The sequence below is a fragment of the Pelobates fuscus genome, chromosome 7 (assembly GCF_036172605.1).
Source record: "Pelobates fuscus isolate aPelFus1 chromosome 7, aPelFus1.pri, whole genome shotgun sequence".
NCBI classification, from domain to species: domain Eukaryota; kingdom Metazoa; phylum Chordata; class Amphibia; order Anura; family Pelobatidae; genus Pelobates; species Pelobates fuscus.
Genome location: NC_086323.1, coordinates 54,072,341 through 54,096,494, shown reverse-complemented (window position 1 = coordinate 54,096,494; position 24,154 = coordinate 54,072,341). Strand labels below are relative to the sequence as shown.

The following is a 24,154-nucleotide window of genomic DNA, read 5'->3' as shown; positions in this document are numbered from 1 at the left end:
AAGGAGTAGGGAGACTGCATACCTGCAGGGAGTGGGTTTTGGGCCTACTAGCTGACACATGAGAACTCTGAGTGAGATGAGGCCTTAGAGGTCTTTGAAGCTAGTTATTGTATAGCGCTGCAGAACATGTAGGCATTGTGAAAAAAAAAATAGCAAGATGTTTGAGGATTGAGCACGTGTTCAGTGCTTTCTATGCGTCTCGCTGTTCAGACTGCTTGTATGTTTTTCCAAATCTCGGCCCAATTTCCTTCAGTTATCAATTTACAGCTCAGCATCCCTTGCTGAAACTCTGACTTTATGAAGCTGTTAAACAGGTTTCAGCATCTATTTTGACCTGAACGAAAGCATCCTCTTTTGTGAGATATGAAGAATAAGCTCTTCAACCTATTGTTCCTGTAACGTTTTGTAATTGTGTCATTGTTGATTTCCCCCTCTATAATATTGTAAAGTGCTGCTCAATAAGTTGGTGCTGTATAAGTGCCAAAAATAGTAATCGGTGTGTGACGGGATTGATAAAAACTCACGTTTTAGTTATTTTTTTTTTACAGGTACAGCCTTTTTGTTTGTTTGCTGGTACAGCATCATGGTAGTTGTAGTTCATTAGCCACTGGAGTCTATATTTTGCCTGCCAGCAGCCTGTTCCTCCAAATGAGTTGCTCTTACTGAAACACAAAGTGTTAATCTCACATTCCAACATTTAGAGTTTAAGGAGGAGATGCAGCCTTGCTTGTGGTCTGCATAGATAGTGCTGGGAAGCCTGGGTTACAGGAGTCGGTGCAGACTGCACGTTTGTTTGTGTACCTTACTTCCATAAATCAACAAAAGAAACAGCTGGTTTGCAGCTGTTCGGATCATCCTGGGAACATTCGTGCTGGACAGTGGGGCCAGATGTTTCTGTGAAATAATTGTGTGGGGGTGGCTGTCGTTCCCACTGATACTCTGTCTGAAACACTCTCATGTCTTTCATTTGGTTTTGCCTTTTAACTTACGCATTTTTCTACCTTTAGTCACTCATTACTTATAACTGTTTTTCCCCTTCATTTTTGTGGGGTACATTCTTTACCCCCCTTTCTGTTTCTGCCACATGGCAACATCCAGTAAGAGTAGATTGTGTCATAATCTCGTCCTAGGGAATCCAATGGATGGCTCAAAGATGGTCTCTAGCCATTTTAAAGCTGCAACTCCCAGAATGCATTGCTAGACATACATTAAAACTGTCATAATTTATTTAGAATTATTTTTTAAAATAAGAAATCATACATTATGACCTCTATGAGCATTGTTTTGTAATACGTACCTTGATGTAAATACCTCTTTCAGCGTTTCTCCTGGCTACTTGCGCTATGAGGCAGCCATCTTTGTGCCAAATTGCGCACGCACTGGGACCTTATAAATTATCTCTGGAATCGATTCAGACCATTAAAAGGTGCATATTCTTGTGCTCCTGACTAATGTGGCTGCATGGTTAAGCCAGAAGATGCAGTGAGTTGAAGGGACACTCTCAGCACCGATGCAACTTTAGCTTAATGAAGTTTTTTTGGTGTATAGAGAATGTCCCATTCTTACAGTGATGCAGGCATCTCATCTTGCGGTCCAGTTCTAAAACAGCAGAAGGTTTTCCTATTGGCTACACCTTCTGTAGTGTGGATACATTTACAAGTTTCCTGTGTTTATTTAGCGATAACTCACGCTCTGTTTTTCATTTCATTCTTCAGGAAAATCATTTGACATCACCTACGTCCGTTTGAAATTCCACACGAGTAGACCAGAGAGCTTTGCTTTCTACAAAAGGACACGAGAGGATGGTCCGTGGATTCCGTACCAGTATTACAGTGGGTCATGCGAGAACACTTACCAGAAATCAAGTCGAGACTTCATCCGCACTGGACATGACGAACAGCAAGCTCTTTGCACAGATGAGTTTAGTGACATCTCCCCTTTGACTGGTGGAAATGTGGCCTTCTCCACACTCGAGGGCAGACCAAGTAGTTACAACTTTGACAACAGCCCTGTTTTGCAGGTATGTAAAAAGTTCGTAAAACATATTTAAAATTATCAACGTTACTCACAGTTCCTGTGAGGCCTATTGTGAAGCAAAGGCAAATAAACTAAAACTAGCCAGTTTTAATGTAGAAACAAGTCCCATAGTTTGTTGGGGGGAAAAAAATGGAAGAAAAATCAAATACACACACATATACTAGCCCCGGCAAGTAGAAATTCACCCCTGGAAGGTATGCTAGGGCTTGCAGGGGAGAGTAACTTTTAAGGTCTGGCTAGTAGCATAGAATAAAACTATGCATTTTTAAGGAATTTTAAATAACCGTTTAACTTCAAGTTTATTTGGCAGAAGGGTTGACATCTCTTAAACTGTAATTTATTCCAGCACCAGGAGGGTCTCCCTTACTGCTACATGTATTTGCTTTCAGTAGTCTCTCCTGCACATTATCAACTTTTAATTCATCATATACTTTACTAGTAGCCAAAATTGATTTCTCAAGTTAAATTTCTGATCTATTGATTCACAGCAAAGCATTTGGCTAGCTGGAGGTCTACTGATGTAATAATTCCTTTTGTAGAGATTTGATATTGGCAGTAATGGACATATTACCATAACTAACTCTTAGCCCCTGTTATGCTCCCAGGAAACTGGCCACAACAAATTGGTTAATCTAGCAACACTGCTTTCCCCATTGCAGCAAAGACCCCGCTAACCCTGAGAAGAGATTAATTAACATGACTTGCAGAATTATGGGGTTACTCCAAACACCATGACCACTTTAGTCATTTGAAGTGATCCTGGAGTCTGTGCAGCATTTCGTAATTGCTCTATAATGATGCTTATATTAATCTCGGCAAATCAAAAGGACATCTTCATACACATTCACTGCATACCTCTCTGTTTGGTTATTTGTAGGAGTGGGTGACCGCAACAGATATTCGTGTAACCTTAACAAGACTAAATACGTTTGGTGATGAAGTGTTCGGTGATCCCAAGGTGCTCAGATCTTACTACTATGCCATTTCTGACTTTGCTGTCGGAGGCAGGTAAGTTTCATTCAGAGGTTTTCTTTGTTTGCCAGAATCCATCACATTTAGAATACAGCTACTCCTCACTTACCGACCGGGTTCCGTTCCTACGACCCGGTCGTAGAACGAATTGGTTGGTAAGTGAGGAGTTAAGGGATTCCCTTATTCGCGGGGATTTGCAGAAGAGCAGGGAATTCTGTTTCCCCCAGTCATAGATTAGAGGGATTCCCTGCTCAATTGCATTCGTGTATGTTCAGGGAAATTTCCCAGAACATAGAGGGATTCCCTGCTCTGCTGCCTTCGTCTAATTCCCACGATGGCTTGCACTTGCCACCCCGCGAGAGAGCTAGTTGTAAGTGCGAGCTGTCGCAAAAAACGAGGACCGCCTGTTATTACTTTCTCCATGTAGCCTCATCCAGTGTTACTCAGCTTGATTCCCATTCTCACAGGTGCAAGTGCAACGGACATGCCAGTGAATGTGTACGCAACGAGTTTGACAAGCTGGTCTGCAACTGCAAACACAACACATTTGGTGTGGACTGTGAGAAATGTCTGCCTTTTTTCAACGACCGACCATGGAGGAGGGCGACTTCCAGCAGCGCCAATGAGTGTCTACGTGAGTACACGCTTCTGAAATATAATAATGGTGCACTTACTGAATCCGTTTCCAATCTACCCCTACTGATAACTGCTAGCTTCAAAAATGGAGGATAAAGGGGTAAAAAATGGGGGGGGACCCATTTCTATTTCTCTTTCTATGTTTGCATTTTTTTTTTTTTATTTTTTTTTTTTTTACAAATGTATCTTTCTGTATTCTATTATTCTCTGCATTATGCATGCTGGTATATGTTACTTTTCATAGAATGTCCCTTTGACCAGTTGGATAATTCAGAGTTCAGTCAAAGAACTGACTCTAACAAATTCTTAATTTTTAAATGCAAAGATGTGGCAACTTAGTGATCTAAATGTCCTCTTGTTGCTGTCACAAAAATCTGTACATTCTTACTTTTAATCGTCATTTTTTTTTTTCTCATCTAATGTGCCTTGTGCACAACATACTCAATCAAGAGAATTTTATGCATGCATGCATTTCCCTAACGCTTTATCATCTTTATAATCAATATGGAACAATAAACTAGTCTAAAAAATAATGCAAATAGACTGATATCATTCTCTTGTAACCAAGTAAGTGTAGCTGGAAGTTTTGGAACATCTGTTGGTGTTTCTGGTAGAGGTCACCATTGTGGAATTCCATCACAAGTTTTAAACTCTCAGCAACAGTTCAGACTGCAGAGAGAATGTGATGTGCAAAAAAAAAACGCTCACCCATGTCTATAAAAAAACACCTGTAAAGTGTAATAGCCAATGAACAAATACACTTAAAGAAATAATTATATATAAAGATATGCTATGTCTTTAAGACAATAATTAAAATAGTGACTACACACACTAAAATTTGTACAATTCTAAGTTCAAATCAAGAAAGTGCACTGTAATAGATCCTTTGCAAAGTGCCAATAACAATGTGCAAAAAAAATCTAATTATAGTGCAATGTGGATATTATTAGTGTGTGTAGTCACTATTTTAAATATTGTCTTTAAAGACATGGCGCACCGTTATATATATTTAGAGAGTATGCGATGTCAATGGCCATCAGTGTGCGCTGTTTGCAGAGTAGCCCATAACTTTCCACTGTAGCCAAAATGGTTTAGAGTTTTAATAAAGCACATCAAGTAAATGAGCCTTAAGTTGTTCATTGTGGGTAATGGTTTTGGGGTAGAAGCAGGTACACTTCCTGCAACAATAATATACAGTGATTTAAAGTCAGTCTAGTGAGTAGATGGTACTAACTTTGCATGCCTCCCAACTTTCCTAGTGTTGGCCAGACTGTCCCGATTTTAAGGTCCTGTCCTGGGTTTATTCCCTGGTGTCCTTTTTGGGGGGGCGGGACGACACTGTCCCCAAAAAGACGGCTTATTTGATCCATTTGCACTACACCCAAGAGCACTAGGACTCTGCAGAGAGCACTGTAACATCTGCATTGCCTGCAATCAGTGGGCTGGCCTGGATGATTGACTGGCAGTCTGGAGTACATTCACGTCAGACTGACCTGCCAGTTGTTCAGCCGGATCCACCCCTCATTCCGGCCAGAACCACACATTTCGGGTTTCGCCACTGACACAGTTTGCGTCATTCCTCTGCCCCTCTTTTACCAGTGTTTGGAGGCGTATGACTGTGTGACCGTGAGTAGTGCTACCAGCCAATTAATTACTGAAAAGCATTTATTCCCCTGTGAGGGATTTGTGTTGTTTACTATACATCGTAGCTGATATTAAAACGTTCGATTGAATTTAAGAAAGATTGTAAGCTCGTTTGAGCAGGGTCCTCATCAACCTAATGTTCCTGTAACATTTTGTAATTGTCTCATTTACCGTTAAATTTCCCCTCTTTCTAATATATAAGAAAGCTCTGTGGAATAAGTCGGAGCTCTATGAATGCTTATAATAATGAACACTTGTTATAGACTGTTTATTTTTTAACATGCTATTTAATTATATAAATGACTCAAAATCCTACATCACGTGGTGTTCCTTCACATTGCTTCTCACTGATATACTGCTTTTGTCTCTCACCCCACAGCATGTAATTGCAATGGTCGCTCCCAGGAATGTTACTTCGACCCAGAGCTGTATCGGTCTACAGGTCATGGTGGTCACTGTACCGGGTGTATAGATAATACAGATGGCGCAAACTGTGAGCGCTGCCGTGAAAACTACTATAGACAAGGCAGCGATGAGCCCTGCCTCCCTTGCCACTGTAATTCTGTGGGTATGTATAATTCCGTGTCTAAGCCTATTTGGAGAGAGTGTGTAGATTTCAAAACTTGTTACTTTTTGTGTGAGTACGGTTCATGTAACCTCATCTTAGTGAGCGAAACTGGCACAGGGAATTCTGACACACAACCCTGGATGCTCACTGCAAAGGCTCTGTGCCGTATGTCTCTTTTTGAGAAAGCAATAGGTAAAACAAAGTGAGACAATAAGAGAGAGCAGGAGTGAAAGACAAAGACACCGACACACAGAGAGTCGCATGGCGAGAAAGAGAAACACAGCTGCTCAAACACAAAGGACTCAGCAGGAGACACATTCACTCACCCACTCGTAATGGCATATTATGTACAATGCTGGGTTCCAAACAGCAGGATCTGCATCAAACATTGCTCCGATGATTCAATAGACTAAAACTACAGGCAGATATTCAGATATATCTATACATGTTCCGGATGATTTAAATAGAAACTTAATAGGTTACATATAGCTTGATGACTCTTCTAATGATTAGATGGTACAATATGAGGGATAAACTTAAGAGATGTTTCCAGAGATGGTGAGACTGAGATAGAAGAGGTGACTGAATATGACGGATGGCTAAAGGAAAGCGGGATGAGATACCTAGTCGTAGATTGATAAGGTGAGGAATACAGATCCAAGGGCCATGAAACGGTAGTAAAAAAATTAGATCATTAAGGCATCATAAAGAATGCCAGTGGCTTGTTACATTGTGTATAGAAAATGTACTTTTGTATGTATGTATTGTCACTTTGGAATTCCTTGGCGTGCCTTTTTAGATTGTGAATTTACATAAATCTGTACTTTTTTATTAATTTATTATTTTCTTACAACTTTGCTTGTAAACGTTCTAACGAATGTGACTAAAAAAAAAAAAAGCGTGAAATACAATGAAACGTTTATATTTTAATTTATGTGTTACTTGGTGTATTCCTTTTTTAAAAGTGGAATTTAAGTAAACCGAAATAAGAAAACACAGTGAAAGGCCCAGACTGCTGTTTATATATGAACAGTATGTAAAGGAATAGAATAAAACCTCAGTGAAGTGCTCAATCAGCACCTTAAGATTCAGTCAACCAAGAATTTCTCATTTGAAGTTCTCACTCCTTAAGACAGTCTGCCACTGGTTGTCACTCTCCTTCATTGTCTTAAGCACAGCGCAATCTCCTCAGCTTGCTGCCTCTCTGCTGGGATGGTTTCCTAGCTGCGGTAAACCATGCGAGACCATTTCTAGTAAGCCCTGTCTTATCAGTTACTTTGGAGCCACAGCACTCCAGCATGATTACCAGATGCTGAGCAACCAATTCATTGGATTCTACTTTGCCCCCCAAGGCAGTGACTTCTTAAGCACTGTTCATCAGATTGACATTTTTCTGGATGTTGGACTGCATTTAATTTGATCACTGTGGCCAAATTTGTTTCTATTTGAAATAGACATAAAAATACCAGTTGCTTAATTATATAATTATACGGTATTTTTTTAAGACTAGCCTAAGGATTTTACCGTACTGTGTTTGTGTACATATATCTGTTTATAAAGTATGATAGATGGATCCAGAGATGTTTATAGATCTGAATGTATTGATGGATTTAGACACATTTTAATAATGTGTGTGTGTGTGTGTATATCTGTTTGTATGTATTGTATACTTCTCTCAAATGATTGATAAATTCATATATTTTTGCATCCTATAACATTGAGATATGGACTTCCTTTTCCCTTTTCATTTAAACTGCTGACCTTCTACATATATCCATAATTCCGATGCAGTTGACGTAAGCCAGTTTTTTGTTTCTTCACATTCCAGATAATAGAATCTCCCCCAGGTCTTGGAACAAATAACAATCTGCTTTGTAAACAGTTCATGTTGAGTGGTTGGTGTCAACTTTTACACAACCATATAAATAGGCCCCCTGCTGTCTTCTAAACAAAAGGACCTCACAGTGTGATGATGTGCATGTTTCCCCTCTCTGTCTGCAACACTCAGGGCTTTTGGAAAACAAAGTATTGTGCAAATCTTTTTACCCCACGCCCCCAACACGCCAACTTAAACGCAAAACAGACCTGTGCAGAATTCTGCTTACCAGCGGTTTGTTTTGTCATTTAACCTGTTATTGTATTATTAGAATTATAATCATAACTAAATGTAACACCTGCTTTTGACTAATTACATTTATTTATAAGAAGAGACTTAACCCTTCAAGGCCATAGGTATGCCCAACTCAAAGCTTGAAGTTCTAGTTTATGTAGGTCAGTGAAGCCAACGTTTGGCACTCCAGCTGTTGACCTCACCTCCAGTGATGCTCTGCCAACTATTGCGTTCAATAGTCAAAACACGAGGTGGAGGTCATTTCAGATGGGGTTCTAGTTGTTGGTATATCCTTAGAGTGACTCTTGTATTCAGCATATCCTACTGGCTCATTCCTGGCATACTTATTTCTCAGCCTTTTTTCGGAGATGTCCTTTCTGGCATATTTTACTGCTCTGGCAAAAATTTAATAAAGTGACTTAATGAATTTAGCAAATTCTGTTTTAAGATTGTTTAGTCTATTGATGTTTGTTGGCTGACAACGTATCTATGGATCTTTACCTTTCATGAATGAGCAGACAAAACATGGCTCTTCTTGAGACACAACTGCCATTACTTTATGGGTATCTTGCATCTTATCCTACACATACCAGTAATTTGTACATCATATTCTAATTGCCCCATTGCCAGACAGCAGAGGTTTAGTTTTGATCATTGTAGCAGACTGGGAAGCTGTCTGCAAGTACAGATTGTTCACTGCCAGACCTTTAGCTAACACTGCCTCTTAAAAGCAGGTAATAATGCATGGAGGCTCAAAATTCTTCTAGGATATTTTTCATTGGTCAGTGTCCCCCACTATTTAAAGAGCCAAACCATTTTACGTTTGACTTCTTACCTGGCGTCTGACGGACACGGCTCCGCATGTGTTACTTGCATTAGTCTATTTTTTGCAAGGATCACTGCTGTTAGACTGCCGCAGTTAACACCATTATGTGGAAGACGGGCCTGAGGAGTTAAAGAAACAATTGAACAAGCGCAAATATTGCCTGTATTGGAGGGATAACATCTGATTGTAGCAACAACACAAAATGGAAGTTTGTCAGCTAGAAATTCTTCTAGCTTTGTTACTCAGTAACTGCAGTATTAAATATCTCTTCTTGTTGCAGGCTCTCTCAGTACTCAGTGTGATAATTTTGGGCGCTGTAGCTGTAAACCGGGTGTGATGGGCGAGAAATGTGACCGATGCCAGCCGGGCTTCCACTCCCTCACTGAGGCTGGCTGCAGGTAACGGTGTAATCTAATAATCTTACATTGAGCACAACAATCACCAAATGTATACTGACGACATTAATTAAGCACATGATGTTAAAGGACCACTCTAGGCACCCAGACCACTTCAGCTTAATGAAGTGGTCTGGGTGCCAGGTCCTTCTAGGGTTAACCCATTTTTTCAGAAACATAGCAGTTTCAGAGAAACTGCTATGTTTATGAATGGGTTAAGCCTTCCCCCTATGTCCTCTAGTGGCTGTCTCATTGACAGCCGCTAGAGGCGCTTGCGTGCTTCTCACTGTGATTTTCACAGTGAGAGCACGCCAGCGTCCATAGGAAAGCATTGTGAATGCTTTCCTATGTGACCGGCTGAATGCGCGCGCAGCTCTTGCCGCGCGTGCGCATTCAGCCGACGGGGAGGAGAAGAGGAGGATCGGAGGAGGAGAGCAGGAGGAGATCTCTCCGCCCAGCGCTGGAAAAAGGTAAGTTTTTACCCCTTTCCCCTTTCCAGAGCCGGGCGGGAGGGGGTCCCTGAGGGTGGGGGCACCCTCAGGGCACTCTAGTGCCAGGAAAACGAGTATGCTTTCCTGGCACTAGAGTGGTCCTTTAAGTAAGATACATTTTACTTAGCTTTCCATACTGTCCTTATTTGAGCTTTCCATAAGTCATACCAAGTGCATTGAGCAAGTAGCTTCTGACATGAGAAATGCTGGGTCTCCTTTAATAAAACTATTTCTTGTGTATGTATATATATAAAATATATAAGAAATGTTTAGGTCATTTGAAACTTAACTCTCATAGTTGTTATATTGAAAGCTTCAGTGAATGTATATTTATTATCCATTTCAAATTAATCATAGCGTAGGTATAGATTGAATCTGTATTGTGGTTGAAAAATCAGAAGTTTAAAAGATATTTATTTCCCTTAATGGGACACTGTAGGCATGCAGACCACTTCAGCTCATTTCAGTTTTTAGAAACTGTAATAATTACCTCTGAGGGTTAACTTCTCCTCTACTAGCTGTCTACCAGACAGCCACTAGAGGGACTTCCAGAATTGAAACTGACCTTTGGTCCGTTATCTGACGCTGGATGTCCTCACGCTATGCATGAGGACTTCCAGCGTCAGATTTTTCCCCATAGGAAAGCATTGAATAATAAAGCATGCGCATTAGGCAACGGTGTGGGAGGTGTGTGGGCAGAGCAAAGCCAATGCCGAGGGACATCAGCGCTGGACCAAGGTAAGCACCGCGGGAGGGGGCCTTGATGGAGAGGGAAGTTACAGTGCCAGGAAAATGCGTTTGTTTTCCTGGCACTATAGTTTCACTTTAATGATGGCTTTCTAAAATGGATGTACTGCGTCTTGCAGTTTACACTAAACTATGACATTTAGTTGGTCTTTACTGTTATGCCATCAACATCAGCCAGTATTTTTTACCTAGCTTAATGGATACATGATATATAATTCCCTATAAAGTAAGTCAAGTTTCCATTGACCGTTTCCTAAAACTTCATACATTGAATCTAAAGCAGATAACTGATTGCTTCCTATATAATATGGACTGAGATATGTGTAATACGGCTTTACTTTAATTTTCCACATGCATAGAATCTGAACATGTGATGTCACTGACTTATCATAAATTACATGTTTAGTTTCTAAATTTACCCCTGTTTTTTCGTCTTGCCAGGCCCTGTGCATGCAATGCTGCTGGTAGTACGGATGAGTGCAACGTGGAAACCGGCCGTTGCAGCTGTAAGGATAACGTGGAAGGATTTAACTGCGAGAGGTAACCACACAGAGCCAGAAAGCAGATCTTCTTAAATTTATTACAGGTCATGAAGTCAGATAAGGAAAAACATGAGTGGATTGGGATGGGTCTTTTGCAAATAAAGCACATTCATGGAGTTTCTGATAAATAAATAATGTTTCCTGCTGCCATATTGAGAGACTCTGCAAGCCATTTTGGATCTGGAAGTATAGGTCAGATATAAACTTGAATATGTAGCCTGAGCTAAACTTGGCCCATAAACTATCTATTAAGTACCATCCCATACAGCCAGGTATTGAGCATCTCAGTCAATGCGTTCTCTGTATGGCAATACACAGAGCAAGCAGAGGGAGTCCTATCACATTCTGTATGGAGCACTGGATATTTGGTTAAATACATGTATCTCTTTTCGGTATCGAATTTGTTGATTTATTTTTCCTGTGAAGAGCAAGTAAGGTGTTTTTGCTTTTTAATACCATTTTAATATTTTTGCTTATGTGCATAACAAAGAACCACACAGTGTTCCGTTCATTCTGAACTTTTTTATTCATTTAGGTGTAAACCTGGTTTCTTTCACCTGGATCCAAATAATCCCCGTGGCTGCACCCCTTGCTTTTGCTACGGGCACTCTTCAGTGTGCAACAATGCTGAAGGTTTCAGAATCACCAACATTGTCTCCACGTTTGAGAGCGGTGCGTATCATCACCGGATTCTTTACTTCTATCTCTAATTCACTCCTTATCTCTATTAGGCAATGCTATGATTCTTACAGCTCCGCATGGAATCCTCATATTATTACCCTAGTGATGGCAAACCTAAGGCTGGTGACGCAGAGTAGGGAATATAGTACACACATTTCACAATATATATTCTAATTAACTTTTCCATTATGCCATCTGGAAGTCTTTAATGACACTATCACATTCTTCTGCAATTTCTGCTCCAAAAAGACTGTTCTCTCTGCGTAATAAGTTAGGTGTTTTCCAAGTGAAGGATACGTATAAATAGTTTTTCTGCTTTTCCCTCTATTGTTCCGCCAGGATTATTATGACTGATGTTTTGCATACAAGCCCTTTTGTCTTTGCATTACAGCTGTAACGGCATTGTAAAAGGTTTCCTTTTATTACCCATCTGAGCCCTTTTTGTGTCTCTATAATAAACCTGTTCACACATCATTATCCATCAAATAATGCACAGATATAAAATATGTGAGTATATTGCTTCTTGGAGTCTTCAATACTGGAGAGGAAAAAATGTTCTAGCACTCTCCAATATTGACTATTTGTAAGATAATGGCAAGTGACTTTTTGGCCTATCTGTAAAATTAAGAGCTGAAATTATATAATGTATTACGTTAAAGACAAATGCAATTTAATGTCTCCAATTTGTCTCCAGAACCCCAAGATGGCATTATTGTCCTCTGAGAAAAAGGGTAACGGAGGAATTAAGGGTTAGGCCCTCTAAATGCTTTCTGGATAGTTTGTATATTGTAATTCTGAGAAGGAAGCACAGCTGTTTGATAGATGTAGAGTGCTCTAAGGAACCAACATTTTTCTGATTTGTGGTTTGTTTCAGGAACGGATGGTTGGGTGGCTCAGCAGAGAGATGGGTCTGAGCATGTCCTCTCCTGGATATCTGAGAGCAGCTCCTTGACAGTCATCTCTGAGAGCTACTTCCCTGTTTATTTCATTGCACCCGGTAAGTTAAGCATGTAAAAGTCTTCAGTGTATTAGTGGCGGACCTTTAACTGGTTCTTCTTATCCAGCCATGTTGCTTTGCCATTTAAAAGAGTATTTCTCTGCTTTGTGTTTTGTGTGCTTCTTATTTGCTTATACTATTTGTTTTGTTTATGAAAAATATACATTCTAAGCACCAAAACCACTGCATCTCAGTGTAATGGGTTTGGTGCCCAAAGGCCTTACTCGACAAATGTAAACCCTACCATTTCTCAGAAACGGCAATGTATTACATTATCTAAGATCTCCCCTATGGTGGTTGTCAGGCACACAGCCACTATAGACTCTTCCTCATCAAGACCTTCAATTTTCAAAGGTCTTATTGCTGGCCACTAATGGTTGGTAGTCGAGTGACAGAGTGCAACAACTCCACCATGCTCTGTAGATCCACATTGTTTCTTTTTGAGAATGTATGGGAGTTGTTGTGGGGGGGGTGGGGGGGAGGGGGGGGGTTGTTGTAGTTTTTTTTTTTTTTCCCCTTCATTTATTTTTTCCCTTCATTTTTTAGTGTGTGTATTCTTTGTAAGTTTTATTTAATTGCTGAATTTGCAAAGACACCAAACGGTGACATGTCCGTTGTTGGGCAGGCAAAGCTGAGTTCTGTGTACCCGAACCTGTCCCCCGCAGACACTGCCATCTTTTCCTGGCGAGTCCTCTGCAGTAGCCAACGTCACTGCTGAACTAATACGCATGTGCGACAGTACAGCATTGAGGTCTATAGAGGATCCCGAAGGGTCTTCCATAGGTAAATTGGGTTTGACACTTCTAGGCGGCGGTAGTCTGCCCAGTGTCTAAAAGTGCCAGGTGAATTAAATATATAGAGACAAAGTAGTCCCACTCTGTATTTCTTGACTGGGTTGGAATTTTGGGGAAATTACAACACAGTCAACATAATTATTTCATAAAGGTTTTATCTTTATGAAATAGGCTGTTTCGGAGGGCAGGGGGTAGGGGTGGTGGTGGTTGTGTTAGTGTCTCTTTAAATGCTAAAGCATTCTGAAATGCATACCTTAAGCCTTGTCTGTTAGTGGTGGTTTTCTATCTAAAGAGTAAGGTTTCCATATCTGGAGGACCGCATGGCTCTGGTCTGTTTTTTTTTTTTTTTAATTTTTTCAGTGCATAAGATGTTACAGCGTTACACGGGGTACCCCAAAGGCATTCCTCGTGTTATTCAGACAATAATTACAGTGGGGTATACGTTTGTACTTGCACATTTTTATGTTAAGGTCGCGTACTGACAAAAAGATATACAACGGTATTCAGTTATTTGGTTATATAGCTGTGTGAGTTATGCAGGCAGGATATATCAGTCACATAAGGTTGCTAAGACAATGGATGCGTTACACGTGTGATAATGCGTGATAATGTTGCTTGTTTAGGATTGCTCCTAAATAACTCACCCGGGGAGGCAGGGTACGTGTTGGAATTACAGGCAGCGCGTGGGCATATATATTAGACATTATGGCTTAAAACATAGCTGTTGCAAGCGAGGTATGAGTGCAGGCTGAGTAACGGTTTCTGCAATGGTAAGGTGCCTTGAGTGTTAGCATGGTGTGTGTTGCTATGAGTAGAGTGTAAACGGTCTGCTGTGGTCAGAGATGTAGCATGTTAACTTTAAGCATATTAAAGCCAGTCATCTATCTACTGATATAGTATGGCATAATATCACCCAGTCCATTCAAAAGTTGTATAGCAACATACGCTTCAGGGATCACTGGCATAGTGGGTCCGATGCTTCAAGGGTGGCAGCGGATCTATAGTCAGCCCGTGCGGGCTTCAGCCCGGCCCGGTGTTGGTGTCCCTGTAGGCTGCGGTACCTCTCCAGGTGTGTCGCTTAAGCTTGCCTCTGTTAGGTGTCGAGAGGAGCGGTCTCCGAGGTCGGCAGTGGGGGTTGCTTGTTCTGCTGTGTGGCTCCCTTCGGTTGTCGGCAGAGTCATAAGGATAAAGCTGAGTCCCTGCGGGTTAGTATCTCCGCCGCTCCATGACCGGTAAACCTCCGTTGTTGCCTGTCTTCTTTTAGGTTATTGTTCTGGCAGGTGAGATGTCGCTTGGCGAGCTGTGAGAGAGTGGGGCCGCTGTCTTCTCAGGTTTCCTGAGCATATGCTTGTTTGTTGCCTTCAGTGCACGTGGCAGTCGCCATCTTGTGCGGTGCGGTCGGGCCCTCAAGTGTGTCTGTGGCGCCTGTGTGCTCCAGCTGCTATGCCCCCGGGCGGGGACCGGGATCACCCCCCCGGTCCATAGGGGGGGGAACAGGGCCGGGTCTGCTCAGATCCGAGCCCCAGGCTGGGTGCTGTGTGGCAGGGTAGTGGTGCGTCGGCCGTCCGCTCCACTCACCGCGGGAGAAGGCTGGGGTATCGCAGACCTCTCCTCCAGGGGACTGTAGCTTGAAAAGCCAGCCTCTCCCTGGCTCCAGCAGGCCCTCTGCCTAGGGCACTATAGTGGTCGGTCGGTTCTTGGCTGAAATTAATGTTTTTCGGCATATTTAATGATGAGGCAGCAGGAGCTCCTTCTGCCTGCGACCGTCCAACTCAGCGGTCCGGCCCCGCCCCCCGGCTCTGGTCTGTTTAATGCTGAAAGGGTTCAAAGTTCAACTTGTGCAGTGATCCAAATCATCTAAAATGACATGGACTGGTATGGGAAGCAGTGGTCTAAGACATAATATTCTGCAGGAAGTTAATAAAAAATGAGTTATATTATCATAGTCATCTGATAAATGTATTGCTTGAAGGTCTGTTGAAGTCAGGGGGCTTATATTATTTAATGAAAGGAAAACTGTTTATGTCTCAGGAAGTGGTTTATTTTAAGTCGTGGTTTGCAAGAGGTCAGTTTTCAGTGTCACAGCTGTTATTACAGTGCTTTATTGGGGATTGTGACATCTAGTGGCTGGTGTTGGTGTAACACCAACGTCTTGGTGAAAGGTTTGATTCAACTATATTTTTGTGATTGCAAAGCTTTGGCAGTCCCCCATGTTTGTTGATGTAATGTGCTCCGCCAGCTAAATTGAAAGCTCTGTTTTATAGGAATTATAGTCCAGAGCAGACAGGATGCTAAATATGAGCACTGACCTTTTTGACAGTGCTGTATTGATGTTTGCTTTTTGTGTTTTCTCCAGAAAAGTTCCTTGGTAACCAAGTACTAAGCTATGGACAGAACCTTTCATTTAGTTTCCGAGTGGAACGGAGAGATACCCGCCTGTCTGCAGAGGATTTGGTTTTGGAAGGGGATGGGCTGAGGGTTTCTGTGCCTTTGATCGCCCAAGGGAACTCTTATCCCTCTGAGAACTCCCTCCGTTTTGTCTTCAGGTAAGTGGAACATTCAAGGTCCATTTAATCTTTTAGAATGGGATTGTAAGTTTCTGTTGCTTGTAAACTAATCCGCCCCCAGTGTTCTAAACCTATCAGTGCGCTCCAAAGTTACACAGGCTAACACGTTAGCCATGCTTTAGTAGAGGGGTGGCTGTAGCTGAGACAAAAGCATTTGTTTTTAAAAAAAAAATACAATTTCTTTCTTTCTTCAAACCTCTTGAAGGGTTTGACAGAAATCATTGGGGAAGGTCCCCTCAGACTCTTTAAACCAAAATCTCATCCATGAAATATAACGATTATGGTTCTCGAAGTACCCCTGAAGAGGTATGTACACATTACCTTTTAGGTTACAAGCCAAAAGTGTTGGTTAAGCAATGCACATATGGCTCCCATCTCCCAGAAAAGTTTGTCAGTGAATATTCTGAGCTGTTTTTTACCTTTGATTCAGATGATCAGATGTGTTCTGCAGATGTCAACAAAAAGGGATTTCATAATCTGGATTAATCAACTTGTTTTGATTCTCCCCCCCCCCCCCCCCCCTTACAAAGAACATGTTTTATTTTGATTAGTGTAGAAATGTTAAAAACAGATTGAACTCTAGGAGTTCGTGTTTTGATTATTGAGAAAGAAATGTAACTAATCCATAACTTTGTTTTTTATTTTCTCCTTACCTTTATATATTTTCACTCATCTGTAATAATTGGCCTAGTGGCAGAACTACCACTGGTGCGATAGCACCAGGGCCTTCACGTTGATGGGGCCCATTGGGTGGCCTACGTGTTAGGGTGTTTTCGACTTGGTACCCTTATGCTTTGTGCCCTGCATTTGTAAATACATTTATTTCATGATGGTCAAAAGTAAATTGTGTTGTACTGTTTCATAAAATCAAATGTATACATTGACTGGCTACCCTCGTGGGTAACTAAACTAGGATTGTGTGACTCCAAACACAATAAATGTGTACTGCCCAATGGACCTGTTATTTTCTTAATGAGTGCAACATACAATATTCTTCCTACATTTTTAATATGATATACTGGGTCATTGAGTAGTGCAAGTCAGTTTTGTCAGGCTTGACAGTTCTTAACTTTGAATAATCATCGCATAGGTTACACGAGGCCACGGATTATCCCTGGAGACCTTCCTTGTCATCATTTGAATTCCAGAAAATGCTGCAGAACCTAACCGCTATCAAGATCCGGGGAACCTACAGTGAACGAAGTGAGTAATTTAACTATGATCAGACTAAAAAGTCATGTGATTACTATGGATGCCATGGTTTGTATGTTTATACAAAACACACTGCTGTTTTAATGCATTTAACAAGCACTCAGACGTGTTTTAAAAAGACAAATAAATAGACTTCTCTTTTGCTGACTCAACCCGTGAATGTGTCTCTGGGTTTAAAGGAACACTATAGGCACCTAAATCACTTTAGCTAAATAAAGCAGTTTTAGTGTATAGATCATTCCACTGCCAATTCACTGCTCAATTCACTGTCATTTAGGAGTTAAATCACTTTGTTTCTGTTTATGCAGCACTAGCCACACCTCCCCTGGCTATGATTGACAGAGCCTGCATGAAAAAAAACTGGTTTCACTTTCAAACAGATGTAATTTACCTTAAATAATTGTATCTCAATCTCTAAATTGAACTTTATTCCCATACAGGAGGCTCTTGCAGGGTCTAGCAAGCTATTAACATAGCAGTGGATAAGAAAATCTTAATTAAACAGAACTTGCAATAAAGAAAGGATAAATAGGGCTCTCCTTACAGGAAGTGTTTAGGAAGGCTGTGCAAGTCATATGCAGGGAGGTGTGACTAGGGTTCATAAACAAAGGGATTTAACTCCTAAATGGCAGAGGATTGAGCAGTGAGGCTTCAGGGGCATGTTCTATACACCAAAACTGCTTCATTAAGCTAAATTTGTTCAGGTGACTATAGTGTCCCTTTAATAGTTAATGTTCCGTGTGTTCCTTCACTAATTTTTGTTAACTGGATTCAGAAATGCTGCCATCTGTTTTACGTAACGTTTACCGGTCTATTTAATGTTGCTGTCTGGGAAGATAGTTCAGTGGGCTTTCTCAAGCATGCTGCACACGGTCCCCCTCAGACTTTAGAGATTGATCAAATGAGCACTAAATCTATATCTTACTTCTAGTACTGTTAGGTGTCAAACTATATAGAGCTAAGATATCCTCCAGCAAGGATCAGAATGTTCTATACAAGCACCCATATTAATAAAACCTGCATGTATAACTAAAGTCCTATTGAGTTAACAGTTTGTTAAATTCTCAGAGCCTGGTTTTGCAGCTAGATTAAATTATACAAATATGCCATCGGGTTCTCAGCTGAGTTCTTCCTGCAGATTCATTCCACTTCCCATCTTTTCCACTTTATCTCGTAGTTCGCATTAATGAACGTTGCCAAGAATCATCTCAACTCAATGTTCTGGATTGGCGTAAATTTTCTTACGTTCTATATGTGAAGTCGAAATTATCTAACATTGAGTCGCGAGTCCCTGCGTATATACTGTCAGTCAAACGTGTATTTCTCTTCTCGGTACTGAAGAGTTCCATGTACCAAGGTTTATTGTGTGTTCATTGTAGCCAGAGAAGCCTAGACCAAAAGCCGTTAATCATGCCACTTGTTTCCTGTCCTTTCCTACAGGTGCTGGATTTCTGGAGGACGTCACTCTCGTAACTGCTGAAGTAGGAGGCAGTCCTCCTGCCCCATGGGTTGAAACGTGTAGCTGCCCTGTAGGGTATATCGGCCAGTTCTGTGAGAGATGCGCTTCTGGTTATCGACGAGAGAATCCAAATTTGGGACCTTACAGCCCTTGTGTGCTCTGTACTTGCAATGGCCACAGTGAATCTTGCGACCCTGAATCTGGTGAGTTTGAGACATCATGATGTAAGACAATTATTTATTTTGTTTTATACAGAAAGTTAAAATGTTAAAATTCCAGAATTACATTTCCTAAATAAAAACTGCTATTTCCAGATCTTACTACTGCTTTTTTACCTGCAATTGTAATCCATTTGATTCTCACTGTGGCAAGTCAAAATTACACTCTCTTTGCGCCTGTAGCTCTATGCTTGTTTCAGTGTAAACCTGAAGACATCTTCGACTGGATATAATTGCATGAATTTGAATCGTTTATTTTAAAAAGATTAAAAAAAAAATAGCTAAGTGATCTGTAACAGCACTTAAAGTCCTTATTATTGGACTTAATTAAATATTAATTAACCGTGTAATTTTAAAGTAATTAGAACTGGCCATGGGCATGCGGTTATATTTTTGCAAATACCATTTTGTGTAAGAGAATGGTTAAAATTGTGATAAAGTAATAATTTAAAAAAAACTTTACAATTCATACATGACCTAGTATGTCAATCACTTCTGGATAATCAAAAGAAGAGATTAGTATTACATTTCACGTGGCACCCTTAAATCAGGGTGCCTCCCTATGAAGAACCTCATGTAATGTATAACACTTATATAGCAAGAGGGTACTGATATAGTGCTAAAAATACAATTTAAAAAATCAATTGCGTAGGAGTGCTAGGTGGCTACTCAAAACTCCCTCCTGCTCTTCTTTTGTGTGTTTTGAAAACTGATACTCCCTCTGATGAGATGAATGACAAATCACACAATAATTTAGTTTAAGGGCTGTTTTTTTCCCTTTACGCTTAATATAGTTACCATATTTGTCACATGTGCTCTGCTCATTACCCAAAAAGTGCCCACTCGTAGACTTCTCCAAGAACCCTAAGGACTGGGTGTATCTTCTTGCCAGGAGTTTGTCAAGCACGCAGCTGCAGGAAAAACATGTTGAGAACAAGCAAGGACTCCGTGTTCTGCCAAAATTATCACATGCAAGCATACATAGGCTTTATCGAAATGATGGAAAATGTGTATAACATACAAAAGTTATAATTGTTGGATATACTTTACTCCTAATATTTCTAGTGGCCTTGTCCTGTCATATCATTTACTAATCCCCACTGATTGTGGATGTTTTTTTTTACTGGACATGTGATGCTGTGCATCTCTACACCTTTCCCATTCTGACATTCTTTTTATTGATTTGTTTTTGTTTTTGTAGGTGTGTGCCAGTGTGAGCATAATACAGCAGGCTCTAACTGTGAGAGGTGCAGTGAGGGCTATTATGGAGACAGCACCACGGGTACAAGCTCAGATTGCCAGCCTTGTCCCTGCCCCGGTGGCACCAGCTGTGCTGTTGTACCTAGGTCCAAGGAGGTGGTGTGCACCAACTGCCCGTTAGGAACTACAGGTGAGCATCATTTTTGTGTTTATACCTGTAAACGATGGACATGTACCATTCAAGTTAGAAAACTCTTGGCAGCAGTTTAGAGTTGTGTGATCCAGTGCAGTGTTTTGAGGGCTAGGGGAAATGAAGCAGTTGAGGTTAAGGTTGAAATGAGAAGCTAAAGGTTGAGGTGAAATAACTGAAGATGAGGTATAATGTAGTGTACTTACGGTATTTTGAGCAGAAAGATTTCCTTTCTTGTGATGGCTCTTCTAGGTAGCAGACATTATGTAATCACTGCTGCTATATCTGTCTTAAACTGACTCATGGACCATGGCTGGGCTTGGATGTAGGTGAATGGTTTTAGAAGTGGTAAATGTAAAGTATCTAATCACTCCCTTTTTTGTGTGTTCTTATTAGGAAAACGGTGTGAGTTGTGTGACGATGGATATTTTGGCGACCCGCTGGGTGAAAATGGAGCACCCCGGACCTGCCGCATTTGCGAGTGCAACAGTAACATCGATCCGAACGCGGTGGGTAACTGCGACCGCCTCACCGGAGAGTGCCTTAAATGTATATACAATACGGGTGGATTTTACTGCGACCGTTGCAAGGATGGTTTCTATGGCTCAGCACTAGCAACAAACCCAGATCTGAAGTGCAGAGGTACCAAATACTGTACCAGTTAAACACACACTTCCTCTCTTGTAAGAGCAAACACAAACAAGTTCTATTCTCTCTTCTAGCGTGTAACTGTAACCCATATGGAACCGTGAAAGGTAAGAACACCTGTAACGGGTTGACTGGTCAATGCGAGTGCCTTCCTAATGTCATGGAGCGGGATTGTTCAGCCTGTGTGCCAGGATTTTACAACCTCCTGAGTGGACGAGGCTGTGAGGGGTAAGTGCGTGATCAGTTCTCCTTCTTGTTAAAATTATGTCTTTGTAGACCTAGCTAAATGAAGGTGCTAGTTGGGAAACCTTAAATAAAAGGACACAGATATTTAACGATGTCCTAATGTTTGGACTAATGTCTTTACTTTACGAATATGGTTAGCATAGCCTGCTATATTTTGTGACATAAAACTAAAGGGTCCAATGGCAAAAATGTAAAAGAAAAAAAAAAACATACCCATATGAATTGTGAAAAGTAAAATTAAATGTAACTCAGAAGAAATTCAAATCGAAGAAAATCTTTGAAATCTCTGCACATTTTCCAATATCCACTAAAAAACAGGAAACCAATTACAAGATTTTAAGCAGATGGTATCCAAACACTTATAAAACAGACCCCACAAGTATCAGACAGACACTGGAGGTGCCATATGGAAAGGGGAATCTATAGAGCCAAAAAGGACACATGGGGGGAGTTCTCTGTAGATGCTAGAATTCTTCTCCCAAGTACAATACATTTTGATTCAATTGGCTAAATCGCTAGTTCATAAACACTGCAAATCTGAAGTTACCCCCACTGAGCTTGAATAGATATATGGGGGAGCTAAAATTAATAGAATCATTGTGGTTTCCTACAAAGATCAAGGTGTTTACATCGCCTTACGCTGGTATCATTGAGACCGCATTCTTCAAGTCCAGTTTTCTTAGTGATTCTACAGAATTCAGCCTAATTTGTCTCTTGTTCTTCTGTAAATTGTCCTTTACTGAGCCCTTTGACCTCCTTCCTGGAAAGACATCCCCATGAGTTTCCTAATTATGTAGGAAGTGTTCCCTTCCATTTAGCTTTCCACCTCCCTGACTCCTGTTTACTTTCAAACCATTATTCGTGTCTGACAATGCAATTCAGTGGTATTTATTTGTATTAATGAAAGTGTTTAATAAACACATAATACATATTAGGAATATGTAAACGTTATAAAAAAGTCAATAGAAAAGTGTTAAAAGATTTAAAACAAAAAACTTGTCAATGTTTTTAAATGCAAGCTAAATAAAACACACAGATCAGAGAACTAAAATCTAAGTGATTCTGCAGAGTTGAGCATCCAGTCTTCAGGCTAAATGGTTCAGATTACAGAGTAGAGCAAATCCATTGGGACTTTTTTTTTAATTCTTTTTTTTTTTTATTCTTTATTTTTGCTGTGCAATATAATTACAGGCAAGCTTGCAGTGCCACAACAAGCACGATTCAAGAGAGAGACAATTGTATGGCATTATGACATTTCAGCACAATTTTATATGAACATAAAGATAGGCTATTAACATGACTAGAAACAGGGGAAAGGTACATGTTTAAGGATCAGACGTGTCAAGAGAGGTGAACAAGTGTAGATAGCATACAATATCATAACCTGACACATTCTGCCTCATTTTCCTTGTGGGGGTAGTGGTAAACAGGCTAGACAAAGCTTAGTTTCTTAGACTGGTGCTGCTAAGAATAAAAACTGGGTAATCGCTACCTTGGTTAGAAATTAAATTAACCAGAAAAGAAAGTGCACATAAGAGCATAGAACGGTGATTAGTTGCCCTTGAAATACCCGATCCCCTTGAGTGGTAGGATTAGGGTGCAGTCCAGTGGTTCATGCATGAAGTCTCCCCGGAACACCGCAACTGGCTCCAATCTCAGACCTGGATGAGGGCCAGGCTCATGATTCCATAGACTTGAGAGTGCATGAGTGCCAAGTCTTTTCCGCTGCTGGGGTAGCCGGAAAAACCCAATAAGTGCCTGCGTTGGCGGGAGGTCTTTGGCCGGTATGGACGACTCTTGAAATCGCTGGGGATGGAGTAGGTAGGGAATTGCTCTGAGGAGACACCCTATTCCTTGCTGGCATGGGTTGTGGTGACAGCGAGGTGTTGTTGCCCGGAGAAGGCTTCCCTTTCGGCCATGTGCTGCTCTTGCAAATCTCCACTCCAAGTTGAGGTGATGTGAGCCGCAGGGACCCAGAGACTCTCAATTAATTCCTTTAGCCTCTGCCAAGCTTGTTCCTTGGGGCTGAGCTGGCTGTTTGTGTCCAGGTTCACCCTGAGGGAGAATAGCCACCATGTGTTTTGCGGTAGTATTTTGCACTGAGCTGGTGCAGCTGTAAAGGTCGGCGACGGCACGAATTGCAACCCATTGCGGGGTCTTTTTGATTCCCGTCTAGGAGGTCGGCCGTCCTTCCTGCCCGCGTCTTGCTAGGCCGCAATTATCCAGAGTTAGATTTCAGTACCTGCGGGTCACTTGATCGCTCTGGTAACCATCCGGTAGTCACTCAGCACTCGTGGATTATGTTTAATGTCGATAAGGCGTCGGTGAGCCCGTAATTTTGTCGTTTTATCAAGGTTTAAGAGAGGAGCTTACTGACCATGCGACCACTCAGTATGGCGGCCAAGCCCCGCCGCAGCAGGTGATATTTTTGATGTCTAGATACTAACAAAGCTGTTGTATTATGTTCCCAAGACACATGTACCTTTCCAGTCTTTGTCTGACATACATGCATAAATATTAAAATAGTTACTCATGAAGATCTGTTGTTTTGTTTTTAGGTGTAACTGCAATGCCATTGGTTCGACGAATGGCCAGTGTGATATCCATTCTGGACAGTGTGAATGCCAACCTGGTATCAGTGGGCAGCGCTGCCAGCAATGCGAACCCAATCACTTTGGGTTTGGCCCAGAAGGCTGCAAACGTAAGTTAGATTTTAATAGTAGCTCATATACCCATATACATAATCCACCGATAACTTTTGGTTAAGAAAATCTTTGCTTAGAGTCAGGCCAATAGGCTCTTTTGCTTTTTGTAGTGAGAAGAATAGGTTTTACATTGAGCCTTTGCACCTCACTTTTGTGTGAGTGCCAGTTTAATAGCTAGCTTTTAGTGAAACTTTCTCCTTTTGTTCATGTTGCCACTTAGAGGGCTTTTGTGTGGGTTTCCTCAATAAATTATGTGGATGCTTCGCACA

At 41.1% G+C, this 24,154-nt stretch overlaps 1 protein-coding gene across 1 annotated transcript in view; it reads left to right on the top strand.

Moving 5' to 3' along the window:
* The window catches only part of LAMC1 (laminin subunit gamma 1), a 104,563-nt gene that overhangs the window by 58,714 nt on the left and 21,695 nt on the right, over positions 1–24,154 (top strand). Inside the window, exons 2-16 of the mRNA XM_063428292.1 lie at positions 1,716–2,020; positions 2,915–3,045; positions 3,477–3,643; positions 5,669–5,857; positions 9,074–9,191; positions 10,868–10,966; positions 11,504–11,640; positions 12,524–12,646; positions 15,797–15,986; positions 17,098–17,210; positions 18,660–18,881; positions 20,098–20,286; positions 20,683–20,928; positions 21,009–21,162; positions 23,739–23,881. Coding sequence (XP_063284362.1) covers positions 1,716–2,020; positions 2,915–3,045; positions 3,477–3,643; positions 5,669–5,857; positions 9,074–9,191; positions 10,868–10,966; positions 11,504–11,640; positions 12,524–12,646; positions 15,797–15,986; positions 17,098–17,210; positions 18,660–18,881; positions 20,098–20,286; positions 20,683–20,928; positions 21,009–21,162; positions 23,739–23,881 — 2,526 coding nt within the window. The remainder of the gene's footprint in view (positions 1–1,715; positions 2,021–2,914; positions 3,046–3,476; positions 3,644–5,668; positions 5,858–9,073; positions 9,192–10,867; positions 10,967–11,503; positions 11,641–12,523; positions 12,647–15,796; positions 15,987–17,097; positions 17,211–18,659; positions 18,882–20,097; positions 20,287–20,682; positions 20,929–21,008; positions 21,163–23,738; positions 23,882–24,154) is intronic.